Source organism: Pristiophorus japonicus, unplaced genomic scaffold (genome assembly GCF_044704955.1).
Source record: "Pristiophorus japonicus isolate sPriJap1 unplaced genomic scaffold, sPriJap1.hap1 HAP1_SCAFFOLD_994, whole genome shotgun sequence".
Classification (NCBI taxonomy): Eukaryota; Metazoa; Chordata; class Chondrichthyes; family Pristiophoridae; genus Pristiophorus; species Pristiophorus japonicus.
In genome coordinates, this window is record NW_027254924.1 from 114,889 (window position 1) to 135,716 (window position 20,828).

Here is a 20,828-nt window from a genome sequence, read left to right on the forward strand (position 1 = left end):
CCTTCATGGACAACCCCGACACTGTACTGCCATAGTTGTCCGGGAACTTAAGACGCTTTGATATCGACATCGCTGCCCTCAGCAAGCCCCGGTGGGCAGGGGAAGGCGCCAGCTCAAGGAACAAGGTGGAGGTTACACCTTCTTCTGGAAAGGGAAACCAGAGGAAGAACGCCGCCTCCACGGAGTTGGCTTCGCCATGAAAAACAAGCTGGTTGACCACCTTAAAGACTCCCCCTGTGGGGCTAACGAACACCTCATGATTCTTCGACTCACCCTATCCCAGAACCAGTGCACCACAGTCATCAGTGCGTATGCCCCAACACTTGAGGCAACTAATGAGGCCAAAGAGGGTTTTTACACCAACCTCGAAAAATCCGTCCTGCATCCCCACGGGCGACAAACTGATCCTCCTCGGTGACTTCAACGCCAGGGTTGGCAAGGACACAGACCTCTGGGGGAGGGGGCGCAAGTGGCAGAGAGGGGATAGGGAAAGCCAACTCCAGTGGTACCCTACTCTTGACAAAATGTCTAGAGCACGAACTTGTCATCATCAACACCTTGTTCCACCCGAGGGACAAATACAAGGCATCGTGGCAACACCCTCGTTCCAAGCACTGGCACCTGCACGACTAATCCGATCCAACATCAACATCGCCCCAAAGTGGAGGGGGCAACAGAAGCAGTGCCGCAAAAAAGTCGATGTCGGAGCACTTAAGAATCCAGCTAAGAGAGCCCTATACAGCTAGCGCCACACAGCTAACCTGGCTTGCCTGGACAATGCCAAGACGCAAAATGCCCACAGCGCTTGGTCTGCCCTCCAGAACCAGTGCCTGCAAAGAGACGTTCGGTTACTCAACCAGGAAACACCAGGACTGGTTTGATGAGAATGATCAGGAGATCCAAGAGCTAATAGATCGCAAGCGCAGGGCATTTCTGAGCCTTAAACAACCACCCAACGAGGGAGCAGCAAAACAGCATTACAGACGGCTCAAGGCTGAGGTCCAACAAAAAACCCAGGACCTAAAGAACAGGTGGTAGATGGGGAAAGCACAGGAGATACAGCAGCTAGCTGACAACCATGATGCGTGAGGATTCTTCATCGCAGTCAAGGCCACCTACGGGCCAAACACCCAAGGACCCACCCCACTGCTGGCCAAGAACAGGGAAACACTCATCAAGGACACCGAGGCAGTCAGGGCCCGCTGGAAGGAGCACTTAGAAGATCTCCTCAATCGAGACTCTGCCTTTGACTCGAGTGTTCTCGACTCCATCCCGCAGCATGCTACCCGCCACCACCTCAGTGAGACCCCCAACACTGCATGAGGCAGAAAGAGTCAGAAGACAGCTTAAAAGCAACAAGGCTACGGGTGCGGATGGAATCCCTGCTGAGGCATTGAAGTATGGCGGAGAGGCACTGCTGGCGCGAATACACGACCTCAACTCCCTCATCTGGAGGGAGGAGAGCATGCCGGGAGATCTCAGAGATGCAGTAATCATGACCATCTTTAAAAAAGGGGACAAGTCCGACTGCGGCAACTACAGAGGAATCTCCTTGCTATCAACCACTGGGAAGGTCGACGCTAGAGTCCTCCTCAACCATCTTCTTCCCGTGGCCGAGGAGCTCCTCCTGGAGTCTCAGTGCAGATTTCGTCCCCAATGGGGCACAACGGACATGATTTTTGCAGCACGACAGCTGCAGGAAAAATGCAGGGAACAGCACCCCCTAATACATGGCCTTATGCGACCTTACAAAGGCCTTTGACACTGTCAACCGCGAGGGTTTATGGAGCGTCCTCCTCCGTTTCAGATGCCCCCAAAAGTTCGTCACCATCCTCCGCCTGTTCCATGACAACAGGCAGTGCCGTGATCCTTACCAACATATCCATCAGAGACCCAATCCACGTCTGGACCGGGGTCAAACAGGGCTGCTTCATCGCCCCAACCCTCTTCTCAATCTTTCTCACCGCCATGCTCCACCTCAGAGTCAGCAAGCTCCCCGCTGGAGTGGAACTAAACTACAGAACCAGTGGGAACCTGTTCAACCTGCTCCGTCTCCAGGTCAGATCCAAGACCACCCCAACCTCTGTCGTCGAGCTACAGTACACGGACGACGCCTGCGTCTGTGCACATACAGAGACTAAACTCCAGGACATAGTCGGCGTATTTAATCAGGTATACGAAAGCATGGGCCTTACACTAAACATCCGTAAGACAAAGGTCCTCTACCAGCCTGTCCTCACCACACTGCCCCAGACACCGCGGACCACTTCCCATATCTCTGGAGCCTCCGATCAACAAGAGCAGGCATTGACGACGAGATCCAACACCGCCTCAAGTGCGCCAGTGCAGTCTTCGGCCGCCTGAGAAAAAAAAGTGTGTTTGAAGACCAGGCCCTCAAAACTGCCACCAAGCTCGTGGTCTACAGGGCTGTAGTAATACCTGCCCTCCTGTATGGCTCAGAGATATGGATCGTGTACAGTAGACATCTCAAGTTGCTGGGAAAATATCTACAATGTCTCCACAAGATCCTACAAATCCCCTAGGCTCCAACATCAGCGTCTTCATTCAGGCTAACATCCCCAGCATTGAAGCACTGACCACACTCAATCAGCTCCGCTGGGCAGGCCACATAGTTTGCACGCCAGACAAGACTCTCAAAGCAAGTACTCGGAGCTCCTTCACGGCAAACGAACCAAAGGTGGGCAGCGGAAATGCTACAAGCACATCCTCAAAGCCTCTCTGATAAAGTGCGACATCCCCACTGACACCTGGGAGTCCCTGGCCCAAGACCGCCTTAAATGGAGGAAGTGCATCCGAGAGGGCGCTGAGCACCTCGAGTCTCAACGCCGAGAGCATGCAGAAATCAAACGCAGGCAGCGGAAAGAGCGTGTGGCCAATCAGTCCCACCAACCCCTTCCCTCAACGACTATCTGTCCCACCTGTGACAGAGTCTGTGGCTCTCGTATTGGACTGTTGAGCCACCAAAGAACTCACTTCAGGAGTGGAAGCAAGTCTTCCTCGATTCCAAGGGACTGCCTATGATGCTGATTTCCAAGGCGAGGTATATAATGGTAGCATTTGCACACTAAGCCTCAGCTTCTCCCCACTGCTCATTGCTTTTAATAGAGCAATGGTTGTACTGGGAATCGAACTTTAGTAGTGAAATATTGGCCCAGATTTTGTTGGAGTGGGGCATCTCGCATTGTGCGTCATTAGTTGGACATTTTCTTGCACCCATCAGCGTGAAAAATTTTGCCCTCTAAGTTGTTGGAAGTGCAAGCTGATAATGGCACAGCGAGGGCAACGGGGCATCTGGTACCTTAATGAACGATGGGACCAACAGTCTATCTCCTTAACCTATGAGATTTATGGATTGAGAAACGAAATAGGGTTAATTTAGAGTCAAATCAGGCACGGAAAGAGAAATAGAGGGGTAATGAAAGATTGGATTGAGAGAGAAAGAAAAAAAAGACATAAACGAAGAGTAAGAAAAAAAAAATTGAATATTTTAACTTTTTTTAAATCTCGAAGAATTTACTACATGCAGAAATGAGACTGAACACTTTAAATTGTTCCATTTCTGAGTCAGATAGGTTGATAAGCATTTCATTAATTATCATTTCATTAAAAAGGTACTTGCGTTCTTAATTACCAGACAAAACTTTCTGCAGCGAGTTTAATAGGCGATTAATGTGCAAATTCAGCAAGTTCTTAAAAATAACGAGGAATCCAAGGGCAAGATGTCATTTGTGCAAAGCAAACGGCAGAGCGGCTTAAATCGACCAGCAAGTTCTAGAGATTCGCAACTCACGGCGTATCTTTTAATCCCCTGAACTTACTGACCGATTTGCACATTAACAGCACACGTTATTAACACGCCATTATATTTCCAGAATGTTCCAATACAATATTTTTCTTCAGACCATACACAGCCTTAGAGTGCACAGAGCTTTGACGTCAAAAACTGCTGAGCCCACATGGAAAGACTGCCAAAGCAAAAAGCTTTGGAGCGTAAATCAGAAGTATTCAAATTACTGAAAGGCACTAATACATAAATACAATTGAAAGTTCAGTTAATATACTATAAGTTGTTCAAAGTTTAAATATAGATGATTCAACATCTAAAGGAAAAGTGCACTACTGAGTATTTTGCCAAGTACTTCTATGTACATGTTTAATCAGGACATGAAACATGCTTACCTTTTTGTTTTAGACTACTTTCCAGTGTGAATAGATTTTCGAAGAATATAAAATAAATCTGAGAGTAGTTGGTTTCAAAGAACTGCTTCAGTTCACTTCTTTCCAAAATATCTGTAATATTAAAAAATACAGTCACAAATAAGCAAAAAAAATCAATCTAAGATAAATGTCTAAAGATGAAAAAGGTTTGAAACATTTACTAAGCTAATGGATCCATTTCTGGTATTTAAATCTACAATTAAATGATGGCAGTCCATCAGACTTCAACAAGGTAAAGATAACAATCAGCCTGAAAAATAATCAGAACACTGGCTACAACTTTTAATAATTATCTGGAAACTCAATTAGCAATAAGATCTCCAGCTGTGAAAGTATTATAGCAACTCAATGTTGTATCTCAAAGAACTAATTGTTATGAAGATCAGTTTTTTTTCCCACAATATTTAAATGTGCATCAATAATCCTAATAGCATGGAAAACAGTACCATTAAATCCTACAATGGACATTCAATCCACTTTATTCATCCACATAGGGCTTTCTTAATTTGTCATTAACCCAATATCTGATCATTAGTTAGTTGGATGATTTCCACTGTTGTGAGTTGTAAGGAATGGCAATGATGCTTACTAAGTATTTCACCTCAGTAAGGTGAAAATAGGGCTATCTGAATACATCAAGAGAATGAGAGCCAGTACTGAATAAAAATATTCAAGCTGCATTGAAAAAGTTGATGAGACTAAAAGTTGAAAAGTTACGATACCCAAACAATATGCATTTCAGAGTACTGAGACAGAAGGGGCTTGGAGAGGAAATAGCAGAGGCACTAATCTTTTGAAATGGTTGCATCTTAGAGACAGAACATTGTTATTAATGGTAGTGGTTCTGTGTAGTGGCCAATTATTGATGGAGGCTCACAGGGGTCAGTGTTAGGGCCATTGCTCTTCATCTTTATCAGTGATCTCGATGAAGGCATCAGGGAAACTGTCCACAAGTTGGTGCATGACACAAAGATATGTGTGGGTGTTAGGAGCTTCGATGAGAAAAATAGATTACAAGCAGATCTAGATGTGATGTGGGCAATGGGCCCCCATCTGTCAGATGTAATTTAATATAGATAATAGTGTTATGCACGTAGAAACAGACAATTCCAAGCATGTGTACATAATTCAGGGCTGTTTGCTCAAGTCTCGAGTAGGAGAAAGACCTGGATTTTACAGTACATGAATCTCTGAACATCTACGACCAGTTCCACAAGGTTATTGCAAAAGCACTTAGAGTGTTGGTATGTATTGCCCGGACGAATAAATACAAAACAAAAAATATCTTTGTACAAGGCCTTCATTAGGCCTCATTTAGAATACAGTGTTCAGTTTTGGTCCCTTGAAAAGGTTCAGAGATGGAACACTGAATTGATACCTAGTTGTCTAAATAGTCTTTTTACTCCAGAGAAATAAGAAGAAAAAGGAAAAAAAAAGACTTGTATTTATACAGTGCCTTTCACGACCATCGGATGTCCCAAAGCGCTTTACAGTCAATTAAGTACGTTTTGAAGGAGGTGCTTCTTTTCACAGAACAAGTTGCCAGCTCATTGAGTGAAAACTCATTGCAAACATTCAGAAGGGAGGTGGACAAATTCCTGAATGTTGCCAACATAACTACTTATAGAAGGGAGTGGATATTAGGGCGATGTGTCTCCCAGAAACCATGGTCTGCTGGAACTTTGTTTGATCGCCCCAGGCATCAGAAAGGAATTTCCCAAAGTTTATTTTCCTCAATTGGCCAACTTTTTTTCTCCACCTCTCCCAAGAGATTGCATGGCTCACTGGTTTCAGGGTGTGTGTGTGTGTGTGTGTGTGTGTGTGTGTGTGTGGGGGGGTTATGCATAAGTACACTACAAGCATATGGGACAGGCTCAATAGACTGCCTGGTCTTTTCCTGCCCTTCATTTTCATATGTTCAAATGAATTGCTCTAAAGAATTGAAGGATAGAAAATATTACGCCCCTTTCAAGAAAGTGCATAGGGATAAGCCAGGGAATTATGGAAAAGTTAGCCTTGAATTTGTGGGTAAACTTCAAGAGTTCATAATATGGGATAAAATTAGCAGACATTTAGAACTGCATAGGCTAATCAGGAACAGTGTACTTGACTAATTTGAATTCATCAAAACATTCAGTTAAAAGACTTGGATTTATATAGCGCCTTTCACGACCACCAGACGTCTCAAAGCGCTTTACAGCCAATGAAGTACTTTTGGAGTGTAGGGCTCAATTTTGGCCAGGAGTTGCTCCGTTTTTTTTTTGGAGTAACTTGGTTTTTCTGGCATAACTTAAAAAATCCCCATTTTCCTCAATCAATTTGCAGTTACGATTTTTTTAGGTTAGTTATGATTTTTTTAGGTTATTTTTTCTTTCTCAAAAGGGAGTGTTCCCAGCCAGCTACGTCAGTTCTGCTTTGGCCAGCTAATAGTTACTCCATTTATACTTAGGCCAGCGTATGTGGCCACTTCAGAAAACCCTTGCTGAGAGTTAAAGAAATCACGCAGGTAGGTACATCGGAGGCCATTTGGCCTGGGATAGGGGCAGGAAGCGGAGAGGACCTGCACCTAAACCACCAAGTCTTACAAACCACCAAACCTTGCAAACAAAACCTCGAATGATAGACTACGTAAAAATAGAAACTCGACACTGCAAAAAACATTTGCTCAACTTGACAGTAGTAAGTGCAACCAGTTCCACAAAAGGAAAAAGATATTCCATTCCTCAACCTTTATCTTAATGCACAAACAAATTCACCAAGATACTCTGTCATCAAACTCAGCAGTCCCACACTCAGTGAGGAGCCATGCTCAAAGGGTTTCCTTTGGGTTTTCTTTGCATACAGCCTGGAGGCCACTCGGCCGGGCTAGGGGCAGGCAGGAGAACTGATTGATAGTGCCGGTGATTTCTATCAGTTCTCCTGCCTGCCCCTAGCCCAACACGGGAGACAGAATAAATGCAGAGAACTTTACCTGAAGGAGCCTATCGCCACGCTCTGAAAGTGAGAGATCTACTGTTGTTGCAGACTCTCAGCGCGATTGCTCATGCGCGGACATCACCAGCAGACTCCACTGCGCATGTGCAGACGTCCTGGCAGAGTTTTCGGCACAGAACGCTGGCTCCACCCCCGACTCGACTGGCCACATGACTGCAGTGAAGAGACTGGACAGCGGCCAACGTGACAACAAAATTTTTAGGCGCATCTCGGAATGCAGGTAAGCGGCGCAACTCCGGTAAGTGCGCCGAAAAATGGGCTCAACCAAAATTGAGTCCGGAGTCACTGTTGTAATGTGGGAAACACGGCAGCCAATTTGCATACAAGCAAATAGCAATGTGATAATGACCAGATAATATTGTTTTTTATTATGTTGATTGAGGGGTCAATATTGGCCAGGACACCGGAGATAACTCCCCTGTTCTTCTTCGAAATAGTGCCATGGGAACTTTTACATCCACTTGAGAGAGCAGACGGGGCCTCGGTTTAACGTCTCATCCGAAAGATAGCACCTCTGACATGCAGCATTCCCTCAGCACTGCATTAGAGTGTCAGCCTAGATCTTCTTTTGTGTGCTCAAGTGTGGGACTTGAACCCACAACCTTCTGACTTGGAGGTGAGTGGGCTACCCACTGAGCCACAGCTGGCACTACAGTGTATAGAGAAAGGGAATGGGGTATGTCTTGTATGGATGGATTTTCAGAAGCATTTTCAGAAGGTGGCACACAAGAGACTTGTTGCAAAAATTAGGACAAACATGATATTCAAAGGACTGTAGTTGTATGGATAGAAAGATGGTTTGGGAACAGAGGCAGAAAGTAGGTGTAAATGGATATTTTCTAGATTGATGTGTGGTCCATAAATATGAGCTGTGTGCTCTTCTGTTTTTCATTGTATAAAATAAATGACTTGAAAATAGACACGAGAGGAAGTTACATCAAAATTTGCTGTTAATACCATATTAGAAGGCATGGCAAACCAAGAAAGATTGCAAAAGATTGCAGGAGTCATAAGAAGGGTAAGTAAAAGGTATACAGAGTAAAATGTGAAGCTGTACAAATTGGGGAAATAGGACAGTGAAAAGAAGTATACCTCAAACAGTAGGGTTCTTAAAGTAGAGGATGAGAGGGATTTAATGGTGCAGATACATAGATCTTTAAAAAGAGAGAGTTCAGGTAGAAAAGGCCATTATAAAAGCAAATGGCATTCTGGGTTTTATATATGGGGCATTGAATATAAAAGACAAAAAGTGGCACTTAACTTGTACAGGATATTGATTAGGCCACAGTTAGAGCATTATGTGCAGTTCTATTATAGGAAAGATATTGGGCCATAAAAAGGGGATACTGAAAATTCATTAAATTACACCAGAAATAAGGTTAAAGGAATGAAGAAAGGACCATTGGAACAGACAACGTAGAAGCTTTCAGAATTCATAAATATTTTAAGAGGTTAAAAAGTGGAAGATTGTTTCCACGAGTTCCGGAATCAGTAACAAGCAGGAATAAACTCAGAATTACCAAACCCAGAATGAAGGGGAAGTTAGAGGACATGTTTTCACACTGAGAGTTACAGTATGCAGCATCTTTATCATAAATGGCTATTAAGAAAGAGACTGTAACATCAATTGAAAGGGAATTAAGGGAGAATATTTTTTTATTAAAAAAAAGAGTACAAGTGGGTACAGCAATGGACAGCGAAATGAGACGAGATAGCTCCAGCCTAGGAGCTGACGAAGGCAAAATGTTGTTGTAATTTCTGTAATTCTATGTATAGCTGCCACTAGGTAGATTAGAAATGTAAATGATGCAATTACAATTTCAGAATAATTGATTGGAAAAAGCTAAAACGAAATCTGCGTCACAACCATGACTAGCAATTAACATGCCATGAAACCCAGATGACAATTACCATGGTTTCATATAAAGCATATTGTGCAAGGTAAATTATAAATAAACTTGTAGAGAATAAACATCTTTAAAAGACCATTAACAGTAGCTTGAAATCTTGTTCAATCTCACACCTGTAAATAATATGGCCCAGCTCCCCGGTCACATTTTTTTGCCCCTTTTTCAGTCCATCCTATTTAATTATATATTTGAAGAAATTAATTCCACTCTCAAAAAGTTTTGTAAATATATGCGCTCTGGTCCGCATTACTCTCCACAATGCTCACTCATGCATGAAGATCCTCACCATCTACAAGAACATTGTGCATGAATCTGTTAAAATCCTGGACCAGATAGAAACCAATTTTATGAGAGGGAGGGAGGTCGGAGATACCTGGGGCAACTCCTTCCCCTTTATCTAGTTACACATTCTATCCCTTGCCCCACCGAAACCACCAATGCTCTCATTACCAAGTTCGGCCTTGGCCTCTCCTAGTACTCCTCTGGCAACTTAGCCTCTTCCACCCCTCCTTACCTCTCCAATCACACAACACCTTCCAATCCTCATTCACTTCAGGACTGAGAGCTCCTCCCTTAGCTTCTGCACTGAGCTACTCTTCATCCTGCTGATTTCACCTCTACCTAATCTTCTCCAGCTATTTTTCCTGACTTCTTCGCTCCCTTGTCCTCACTCAATTTTACCATTGACATAAACTATCCCACCCACCCCACGTCCACCCTCTCAGCCTTGCCACGTCACATGGCCTCTCTACTTCCAAGGTTTTGAATGGCAATAAAGCTGTCTCGGATCACTTCATCTCCCTTCCTACATCTCTTCTCTTTCTCCAACTACCCACACTTTTGCCACAAGAAAAAAACAACCTCAGCTCTATCACAAAATTAACCCAAGTCATTTTCTTCTGGCCCTCCACTTGCACAACACCTCCGTCACTACTGACCTTCTCAAGTTTTCCCTCACCTCTTCTTTTGATGTCCTTGTTCCCATGAAATTATTCCATCTCCCACCATACTGATACCATCTTCTGGCCCTCAGGTCTGAGGGCTACCGGGGACACAGTAGGCCCAGTTATTCATCGCCAGACCTGACTCATCCACATTAAGCTCTACTGTGCCTCGCTCTCCTCTAATAAATCGTCCTATTAGTCGAGAACTATTCTAGATGGCAAGGGCAACCCACAGCTCCTTTAGTCCATGATGACTCGTCTCATCCACTCTCAACTCAAACACCAACTTTAAATAACTAGTGGATTACTTTGTCCATAAGAGTGAGACCATCCATGGTACTGACTCAGACGCCACCGTCGCCTCTTTCCATTCCCATGCCACACACCATATTTTCGCTTCCACCTTTGCTCTTATTGTATTCCTAACACAGATGAGGCTGCACACAGGGAGGTTAAAGTAACAGTGATCTCAGTCTTTATTCAGACACTCCAGAGTGAGGAACAGGCCTTAAAGGCCAGCTTATATACAGTGCTCCCAAGGGATGCTGGGATCCCTTGGGACTTCAGGGAATGAGCTCCTTGGTGGCAGAACATGAGAGTGCATGCTTTACAGATACACATCACCACTCCCACCCCCAAAGTCAAAGTGAAAACTATTTACAACGCGAAGCTGTCGGGAGCCTTTCTTTCCATGGTGGACCGCCTCGGTACAAATGTCTGTTCTGATGTGTTGGCTGTGCCCTCACTGGGCTGGTGTGTTGTTGGCCCTGCAGGGCTGCTCGGTGAGCTTGGCCTTGCTGGGCTGTTGGGCGTGATGGGTTTGATTTCCTGGTCTGGCGTGGTGTCGTTGATCCTTTGGGTGTGTGTTGTGGGCTCGAAAAAGGTGGTGTCTGCTGTGGGTTGTTCAGGGCAGTCTGTGAACCACAGCCTCGTTCGGTCCAGGTGCTTTCTGCAAATTTGTCCATTGTCTAGTTTGACTACAAACATCCTATCACCGTGCCCGCGATCCACTTGAGACCATGTCCATAGTTTAGCACATACACAGGGTCATTCAGATCAATTTCCCGTGACACAGTGGCACGACCATCGTTTACATTTTGTTGCTGCCGCCTGCTCTCTACCTGATCATGCAGGTTGGGGTGAACCAGCGAGAGTCTGGTTTTAAGTATCCTTTTCATGAGCAGCTCAGCCGGGGGCACCCCTGTGAGCGAGTGGGATCTCGTACGGTAGCTGAGCAGTACTCAGGACAGGCGGGTTTGGAGTGAGCCTTCTGTGGCTCGTTTAAGGCTCTGCTTGATTGTTTGTACTGCCAACTCTGCCTGCCCATTGGAGGCTGGTTTAAACAGGGCCAAGGTGATATATTTGATCCAATTGCAGGTCATGAATTCTTAAAATTCGGCACTGGTGAAACATGGCCCGTTATCACTGACCAGTATGTCAGGCAGGCTGTGGGTGGCAAACATGGCCCTCAGGTTTTCAATGGTGGCGGTGCTTCCCGACATTATTTCATATTCAATCCATTTTGAAAAAGCATTCACCACCACCAGGAACATTTTACCGAGAAACGGGCCCGCATAGCCGACATGTATCCTCGACCATGGTCTGGAGGGCCAGGACCACAAACTTAGTGGTGCCTCTCTGGACGCGTTGCTCAACTGAGCACATACGCTGCATTGCCGTACACAGGACTCGAAGTCAGAGCCACCACATGTGGGATCTGGCTATCGCTGTCATCATTACTATACCCGGGTGTGTGCTGTGGAGATCAGAGATGAACATCTCCCTGTCCTTTTTTGGTAGCACTACGCGGTTACCCCACAACAGGCAGTCTGCCTGAATGGACAGCTCGTCCTTTCGCCGCTGGAATGGCTTGATTGGCTCTTGCATTTCAACGGGGATGCTGGCCCAGCTCCCATGCAGTACAGTATTTTACTCGGGACAGCAGAGGATCTTGGCTGGTCCAAGTCCTAATCTGGCGGGCCGTGACAGGTGACTTATCATTTTCAAACGCTTCCATGACCATCAACAAGTCTGCAGGCTATGCCACCATCAACAAGTTTGCAGGCTGCGCCATTTCCACCCCCGTGGTGGGCAATGGTAGCCGACTGAGAGCATCCGCACAGTTCTCAGTACCTGGCCTGTGGCGGATGGTATAGTTATACGCTTATAGCGTGAGTGCCCACCTTTGTATGTGGGCTGAGGCATTCGTGTTTATCCCCTTGTTTTCAGCGAACAGGGATGTGAGGGGCTTGTGATCGGTTTCCAGCTCAAATTTGAAGCCAAACAGGTTTACTGATGCATTTTCTTTACCCCGAACACACACGCTAATGCCTCTTTCTCAATCATGCTGTAGGCCCTCTCGGCCTTAGACAAGCTCCTGGAAACATAGGCGACAGGTTGCAACTTCCCCGCAACGTTAGCTTGTTGTAATACACACCCGACTCCGTACAACGACGCATCACTTGCTAGCACAAGTCTTTTACACGGGTTATACAATACAAGCAGCTTGTTGGAGCATAAAATGTTTCTGGCTTTCTCAAAAGCAATTACTTGTTTTTTTCCCCCCATACCCAGTTCTCACCTTTGCGCAATAACACATGTAGGGGCTCTAAAAGGGTGCTTAACCCCGGTAGGAAGTTACCAAAATAGTTGGAGTCCCAGGAACGACCGCAGCGCCGTGACGTTCTGTGGCCTGGGCGCGTTCCTGAAGGCCCACAGACGCCAAGACAGAGGCTGAATGCCGTCCGCCACAATCTTTCTCTTCAAATACTCCACTTCTGTTGCCATGAAGATGCATTTCGACCTATTCATCTGCAGCCCGACGCGATCCAGTCGCTGGAGGACCTCCTCCAGGTTTTGTAGGTGTTTGGCGGCGTCCCGACCTGTGACCAATATACCTTCCTGAAAGACCAACGTGCGTGGTACCGACTCGAGTAGGCTCTGCATGTTTCTCTGGAAGATTGCTGCAGCCGACCGAATTCGGAACGGGCATCTGTTGTAGATGAACAGTCCCTTGTGCGTGTTGATGCAAGTGAGGCCCTTCGAAGACTCCTCCAGCTACTGCTACATGTAGGCCGAAGTCAGGTCAAGCTTGGTGAACATCTTGCCTCCTGCCAGCGTCGCAAATAGGTCGTCTGCCTTAGGTAGCGGGTATTGGTCCTGCAGCGAGAAACGAATAATAGTTACTTTATAATCGCCACACATCCTGACCGTGCCATCACTTTTGAGTACTGGAACAATCGGGCTGGCCCACTCGCTGAATTCCACTGGGGAGATGATGCCCTCGCGTTGCAGCCTGTCCAGCTCGCTTTCCACTCTCTCCCTCATCATGTGAGGTACTGCTCGCGCCTTGTGGTGAATGGGTTGTGCCTCTGGGACCAAGTGGATCCGCACCTTCGCCCCGGAAAAGTTTCCAATGCTTGGCTCAAAAAGGGAAAGAAATTTGTTAAGAACCTGGGTACATGAGGCCTCATCGACATGTGATAGCGCTCGGATGTCATCCCAGTTCCAGTGGATTTTGCCCAGCCAGCTCCTTCCAAGCAGTGTGGGGCCATCGCCCGGGACAATCCAGAGTGGCAGTTCATGCATCGTGTCCTCGTAGGTGACCTTGACCATGGCGCTGCCCAGGACAGTGATAAGTTCTTTGGTGTACGTTCTCAGTTTCGTGTGGATGGGGCTCAGGGCTGGTCTGAATGCCTTGTTGCACCACAGTCTCTCAAACATCTTTTTACTCATGCTGGATTGGCTAGCGCCAGTGTCCAGTTCCATGGCTACGGGTAAGCCATTCAATTTTACATTTAGCATTAAAGGTGGACATTTCGTTGAAAATGTGTGCACCCCATTTACTTCAGCATCTGCCTCCTCTGAGGCTCGAAATTGCTTTGATCCACCATGGACCGATCTTCCTCTGCCACGTGGTTGTTAGCAGGTTTTTCAGAGCTTAAAGCTCATTCGCAAGCTCGTTGGAGGTGCCCCATTGTTCCACAGCTCTTGCAGTTCCATAGCCTTTGAAGTGGCATGAATAAGCTGAATGGAAGCCTCCACAACGCCAACAAGGTGTGAATTGCCTTGCATTCATCCTTTGTTGGGGACTCAGTCATCTGGGTCACCTGACGCTTGCTGGCAGCTGGAGACTCGTGGGTTCTGCCCTGTACATTTCTGCTCGCAAACACAGTTCCAGTTAATTTATGAACATTGCTAGCACTTGTGTGCTGAGAGATTTGTTTGGTGTCATCACTGGTGGACATAAACGCCTGTGCTATCGCAATGGCCTTACTGAGGGTCGGTGTCTCTACAGTCAAAAGTTTTCGTAGGATGGTCTCGTGGCCAATGCCCAGTATAAAAAAAGTCTCTGAGCTTTTGCTCCAGGTAGCCATCAAACTCACATTGTCCTGCAAGTCGCCTTAGCTCAGCGACGTAGCTCGCCACTTCCTGACCTTCAGATCGCTGGCACGTGTAGAACCGATACCTCGCCATCAGCACGCTCTCCTTCTCCCGAACCAGTGTACACAGCTCCTCATGCGACTTATCTGTGGGTTTCACCGGAGCCAGAAGATTCTTCATGAGGCTGTAGGTCGATGCCCCGCAGACGGTGAGGAGGACCGCTCTCCTTTTTGCAACGCTTCCTTCTTCGTCCAGCTCGTTTGCTACAAAGTACTGGTCTAGCCGTTCGAGATAGGCTTCCCAGTCCTTACCCTCCGAGAACTTCTCCAGGATGCCCACAGTTTACTGCATCTGTGTTGGAATCTCATCCTCGTCGCCAGTTATTGTGTTCCTAACACAGATGAGGCTGCTCTCGGAGGTTAAAGTAACAGTGACCTCAGTCTTTATTAAGACACTCCAGAGTGAGGAATTGGCCTTAGGGGCCGGCTTATATACAGTGCTCCCAAGGGATGATGGGATCCCTTCGGACTTCAGGGGATGAGCTCCCTGGTGGCAGAACATGGGAGTGCATGCTTTACAGATAGACAACAGCTCTGTCCTCTCCAAGCTCATTTCTTCCATGCGACCCAACTCCTGACCATTAAATACCCTCTCTAGTTCCTAAACTTATTTGAAATTTTTTAATGGCAACTTTTATTGACCTTGACTCATTCACCCTCATCAACTGTTACCCAGCTCTAAGCTCTCTGAAATGGGGTCATAAGAACATGAGAAATAGGAACAGGAGTAGGCCATACGGACCCTCGAGCCTGCTCCACCATTCAATAAGATCATGGCTGATCTAATCATGGACTCAGCTCCACTTCCTCGCCTGCTCCCCATAACGCCTTATCCCCTAAGAAACTGTCTATTTCTCTCTTAAATTTATTCAATGTCCCAGTTTCCACAGCTCTCTGAGGCAGCGAATTCCACAGATTTACAACGCTGAGAAGAAAATATTTCTCCTCATCTGTGTTTTAAATGGGCGGCCCCTTATTCTAAGATCATGCCCTCTAGTTCTAGTCTCCCGCATCAGTGGAAACATCCTCTCTGCATCCACCTTGTCAAGCCCCCTCATAATCCTACACGTTTCGATAAGATCATCTCATTCTTCTGAATTCTAATGAGTCGAGGCCCAACCTACTCAACCTTTCCTCATAAGTCAACTCCCTCATCCCCGGAATCAACCTGGTGAACCTTCTTTGAACTGCCTCTAAAGCAAATATATCCTTTCGTAAATATGGAAACCAAAACTGTATGCAGTATTCCAAGTGTGGCCTCACCAATACCTTATATAGCTATAATAAGACTTCCCTGCTTTTATACTCCATCCCCTTTGCAATAAAGGCCAAGATATCATTGACCTTCTTGATCACTTGCTGTGCCTGCATACTATCCTTTTGTGTTTCATGCCCAGGTCCCGCTGTACTGCAGCACTTTGCAATCTTTCTCCATTTAAATAATAACTTACTCTTTGATTTTTTCTGCCAAAGTGCATGACCTCACACTTTCCAACATTATACTCCATCTGCCAAATTTTTGTCCGCTCATTTAGCCTCTCTATGTCCTTTTGCAGATTTTTTGTGTCCTCCTCACACATTGCTTTTCTTCCCATCTTTGTATCGTCAGTAAACTTGGCTACGTTACACTCAGTCCCTTCTTCCATGTCGTTAATACAGATTGTAAATAGTTGGGGTCCCAGCACTGATCCCTGCGGCACCCACTAGACACTGGTTGCCAACCAGAGAATGATCCATTTATTCCGACTCTCTGTTGTCTGTTAGTTAGCCAATCCTCTATCCATGCTAATATATTACCCCCAATCCAATGAACTTTTATCTTGTGCACTACCCTTTTAGGTGGTACCTTAACAAATGCCTTCTGGAAGTACAAATATACCACATCCACTAGTTCGGCTTTATCCACTCTGTCCGTTACATCCTCAAAGAACTCCAGCAAATTTGTTTAACATGACTTCCCCTTCATAAATCCATGCTAACTCTGCCTGATCGAATTTTGCTTTTCCAAATGTCCTGCTGCTGCTTCTTTAATAATGGACTCCAACATTTTTCCAACCACAGATGTTTGGTTAACTGGTCTATAGTTTCCTGCTTTTTGTTTGCCTCTTTTTTTTTTTTTTTTAAATAGGGGCGTTACATTTGCAGTTTTCCAATCTTCTGGGACGTGCCCAGAATCCAGGGAATTTTGGTAAATTACAACCAATGCATCCACAATCGCTGCCGCTACTTCTCTTAAGACCCTAGGATGCAAGCCATCAGGTCCAGGGGATTTATCTGCCTTTAGTCCCATTATCTTACTGAGTACCACCTCCTTAGTGATTGTGTTAAGTTTCTTCCCCCCCCCCCCCCCCCCCCCACTAATTCTCCGGTCTCGTCCTCTAAGGGACCAACATTTACTTTAGTCACCCTTTTTCTTTTTATATACCTATAGAAACTCTTGCTATCTGTTTTTATATTTTGCGCTAGTTTACTTTCATAGTCTATCTTCCATTTCTTAATCATTTTTTAAGTCGTTCTTTGCTGGTTTTGAAAAGCTTCCTAGTCTTCTGTCCTCCCAACTTCCATAAATGTGCTGCCAACATTCAGTTCCACCTTTTCCCTCAATGCATAACCGTATCTGTGCTATCAGACTGCATAACCGATATCAAGTCACAGTACAATCAAAATCTGCTTGAACTAGCAATGCTAAGGCCAAAGACCATTTGCACCTCCTGCCATCAAATGTCTCGTCACTGATTGCATCCCCTTGCTAGTAACTTGCTTAAGTTGAATCAGGTTGTGCATAGCCTCATGTCCTGTTTGACAGAGCTAAACTTCAAAACCCACATCCTGTCCATCACCAAGGCTGCTTAACTGCACCTCCACAGCAGTACCTGCCGACCTCACCTCAAGCAACATTATCCATGCTTCTGTAATCTCTGAATTTGATTTTGCTCATGGTTTTCTTGCTGGCCTCCACCCTCTTCCCAACACAGACTTCAACTCATTCAAAATTCTACTGCCCATAAAGCATCCTTTTCATCCACCACAGCCATCCTCACCGATTTATCTCCTTATTCCCCAAGTCATTGATTTTAAACTCATCTTCCAAATATCGACATGACTTTACCCCAACTAAATTTTGCAATCTTCTCCAGATTTATGCACCCTCCAGCACCCTTAGGTCAACTCTGGTCTTTTGTGCATCTCACTTTCCCTTCGTCCCATCATTGATGGCAGAGCCTTAAACAACCTCAGCCCCTCTCACTTAGGTTACCCTCCCTCTCTTTTCATTTTACCTCTGTATAGCAATTAGGGACATTTTACTACACTTGCAATTTGAATGCTAGTTGTTGCTGTTAATGGCTTGTCCTGATACCACAGTTAGTTGGAGATTTAGAAATCGGAGGAAGATCCTAATCTGTATCATGACAAAGAGGCTCCATCACTTCCACAGCACTGAACCACAACCTAGGACCAGATGGTTTCCATCCGAGGGTTTTAAAGGAAGTAGATGAGCACATTGCAGATGCCCTAACTATGGGCCCAAGTTTCCACATGATTTGCACCTGATTTTTAGGAGCAACTGGTGGAGAACGGACTATCTTAGAAATCGCAATTCTCCACATTTTTCTTTCTGTAGTTCTAGTGAGGTAGAACAGTTCTACTTTAGAACAGAATTTTTTCTTCAAAAGGGGGCGTGTCCGGCCACTGACACCTGATTTCAAAGTTTCCAGTGAAAACGTACTCCAAACTAAAGTAGAATGGAGCAAGTGAAGATTTTTGTAGAACTGAAAAAACCTGTTCTACACATTAAAAAATCAGGCGCGGGTTACAAATTAGGCGTAGGGAACGAGGTGGGGGGGGAAGGGAACTCATTAAATTCTACAATCAATCCTTATTTATACTTCTACAAATATTATACAAATAAATCCAACCTGAATAAACATTTATAAGCAAAGAAAAGATTAAATAAACCATCTTCCTACCTGTGTTAAAGTGCAGCAATCGTTCGAAGGAAACCGCCGTTTGTTGCTGCGCAGGGGAGGGAGGGGAAGGAGACAGCGGCTTGTTGCCGCGCAGGGGAGGGAGGGGAAGGAGACAGCGGCTTGTTGCCGCGCAGGGGAGGGAGGGGAAGGAGACAGTGAGAAGGGAAGCCTCAGTGCTGATGGCAATGTGATTTTATTAAAAAATGTTCAAAAATTAAACAGCTACAAAGAACTACAAAAATGGCCGAGTGCCAATGTTTTTTTCACACCGAGCATGCGCGAACGCTCCAACGCGCACGCGCAGCGTTGCCGGCAGGAAAAAAACTAATTTAAATAGTACCCGCCCCCTCCCACTTACAAAATCGGCGCGAGTGTAGGCTCCGCCCCCCTGGGCGCCGCGCCAAACAGACAAGGAGCTGCAAAGCGCTCGAGAATAGCGCGTTTTTTTTCTGCCGCCGTTTTAGGCGCGAAAAATGGGCGCCCAGCTCGAAGGGGCGCCCGTTTTTTATCCTGTGGAAACTTGGGCCCTATGATCTTCCAAAATTCTCTTAATTCAGGAACTGTTCTTTTAGATTGGAAAATTGCGCACGTCACTGCTTATTTAAAAACGGTGAGAGGGGGAACCAGGGAATTATAGACCAGTTAGCCTAACATCTGTGTTGGGAAACAGCTGGAATCTATATTTAAAGATAGGATGACTAAACACCTTGAAAATTTTAAGTTGATCAGAGAGCCAGCGTGGATTTGTGAAAGGTAGATCATGCCTGACAAACTTGATAGAATTTTTTGAAGAGGTGACTAAAGTACTGGACAGGGAATGTCTATGGATGTCATTTATATGGACTTCCAGAGGCATTTGATAAAGTCCCACATAAGAGACTGTTAACTACGGTAGAAGCCACGAATTGGGGGCACATTCTGACCTGGCAGGAGACAGGCAGTAGGGATAATGGGTAGGTACTCTTAATTAGCAGGTGGTGACTAAATAATGTCCCACGGGGATATATGTTTGGGCCTCAGCTTTTCACAGTATTTATTAACGACTTGGGTGATGGCACAGAAAGTGTAGATGGAAGCAAAAAATTACAAAGGGATATCGACAAATTAAGTGAATGGGCTAAACTGTGGCAAATGAATTTCAATGCAGGCAAATGTGAGGCCATCCACTTTAGACTAAAAAAACGATAGAACAGTGTTCTCTCTAAATGGCGAAAGTCTAAAAACAGTGGAGGGTCCAAAAGAGTGCATAGATCATTAAAATGTCATGAACAGGTACAGAATATAATCAAAAAGGCTAATGGGATGCCTACCTTTATATCTAGACGATGAGAATACAAGTTAGTTATGCTGCAGTTTTACAAAACCCTCATTAGACCATGCCTGGAATACGTGAGCAGTTCTGGGCAGTAGGAAGGAAATATTGGCCTTGGAGGGAGTACAGCGCAAGTTTACCAGAACGATACCGGGATTTAAAGGATTAAATTACAAGGAGAGATTAGACAAATTAGGGTTGTATTCCCTAGAATTTAGAATCTGATCTGATCACCCCATCGGGTTTCAAGATATTAAGAGGAACAGATAGGTTAGAGAGAGAGAAACTATTTCCACTGGTAAGGAATTCTAGGACTAGGGGGCAGAGTCTAAAAATTAGAGGTAGACCGTTCAGGAGTGAAATTAGAAAACTTTTCTACACAAATGGGAAATAGGAGCAACTAGTTTAGAATGGAGCATCTTAGAAATTGCAATTCTCGGCATTTAGTTTGCTCCAGTTCTAGTGAGTTAGAATAGTTTCATTTTAGAACAGATTTTTTTCCAAAAGGGGGGCGTGTCCAGCCACTTATGCCTGTTTTGCAAGTTTAGGCAGCGAAAACTTACTACAAACTAACTTAGAATGGAGTAAGTGTAGATTTTTGTACGCTCAGAAAAACCTTGCCTACACTTCTAAATCAGGCGTAGGGAACAAGAGATGGGGGGTGGGGGGGGGGGGGGGGAAAGGAGGGAAGTTTACAAACATTAACCATTTCACTTTTACAAATAAAGAGCCATCATCAATAATAAATGATAAATCAATAAATCAATCAAAAAATATTTTTTTAAAAAAAATCAAGTTTGTGCTCTCAGTACCGGGAACCCTCCAACAGCGTGCTGGGACGCCCCCCCGCGTCTCTCTCTGCTTGAGAGGGGGTTGGGGGGGGGGGGAAAGGAGGGGGGGGGGGGAGGAGAGAAAGGAGGGAGGGGAAGAGAAAGGAGGGGGGGGGGGAAGAGAAAGGAGGGGGGGGGGGAGGAGAGAAAGGAGGGGGGGGTAGGAGAGAAAGGAGGGGGGGGTAGGAG

General features: G+C 45.5%; 1 protein-coding gene across 1 annotated transcript in view; it reads right to left on the minus strand.

Moving 5' to 3' along the window:
* The window catches only part of LOC139259393 (ral GTPase-activating protein subunit alpha-2-like), a gene marked incomplete at both ends in the record, with an annotated part of 117,663 nt that extends 113,306 nt beyond the window's left edge, over positions 1-4,357 (minus strand). The window contains one exon of the mRNA XM_070874859.1: positions 4,201-4,357. Coding sequence (XP_070730960.1) covers positions 4,201-4,357 — 157 coding nt within the window. The remainder of the gene's footprint in view (positions 1-4,200) is intronic.
* Between the last annotated feature and the right edge of the window lie 16,471 nt (positions 4,358-20,828).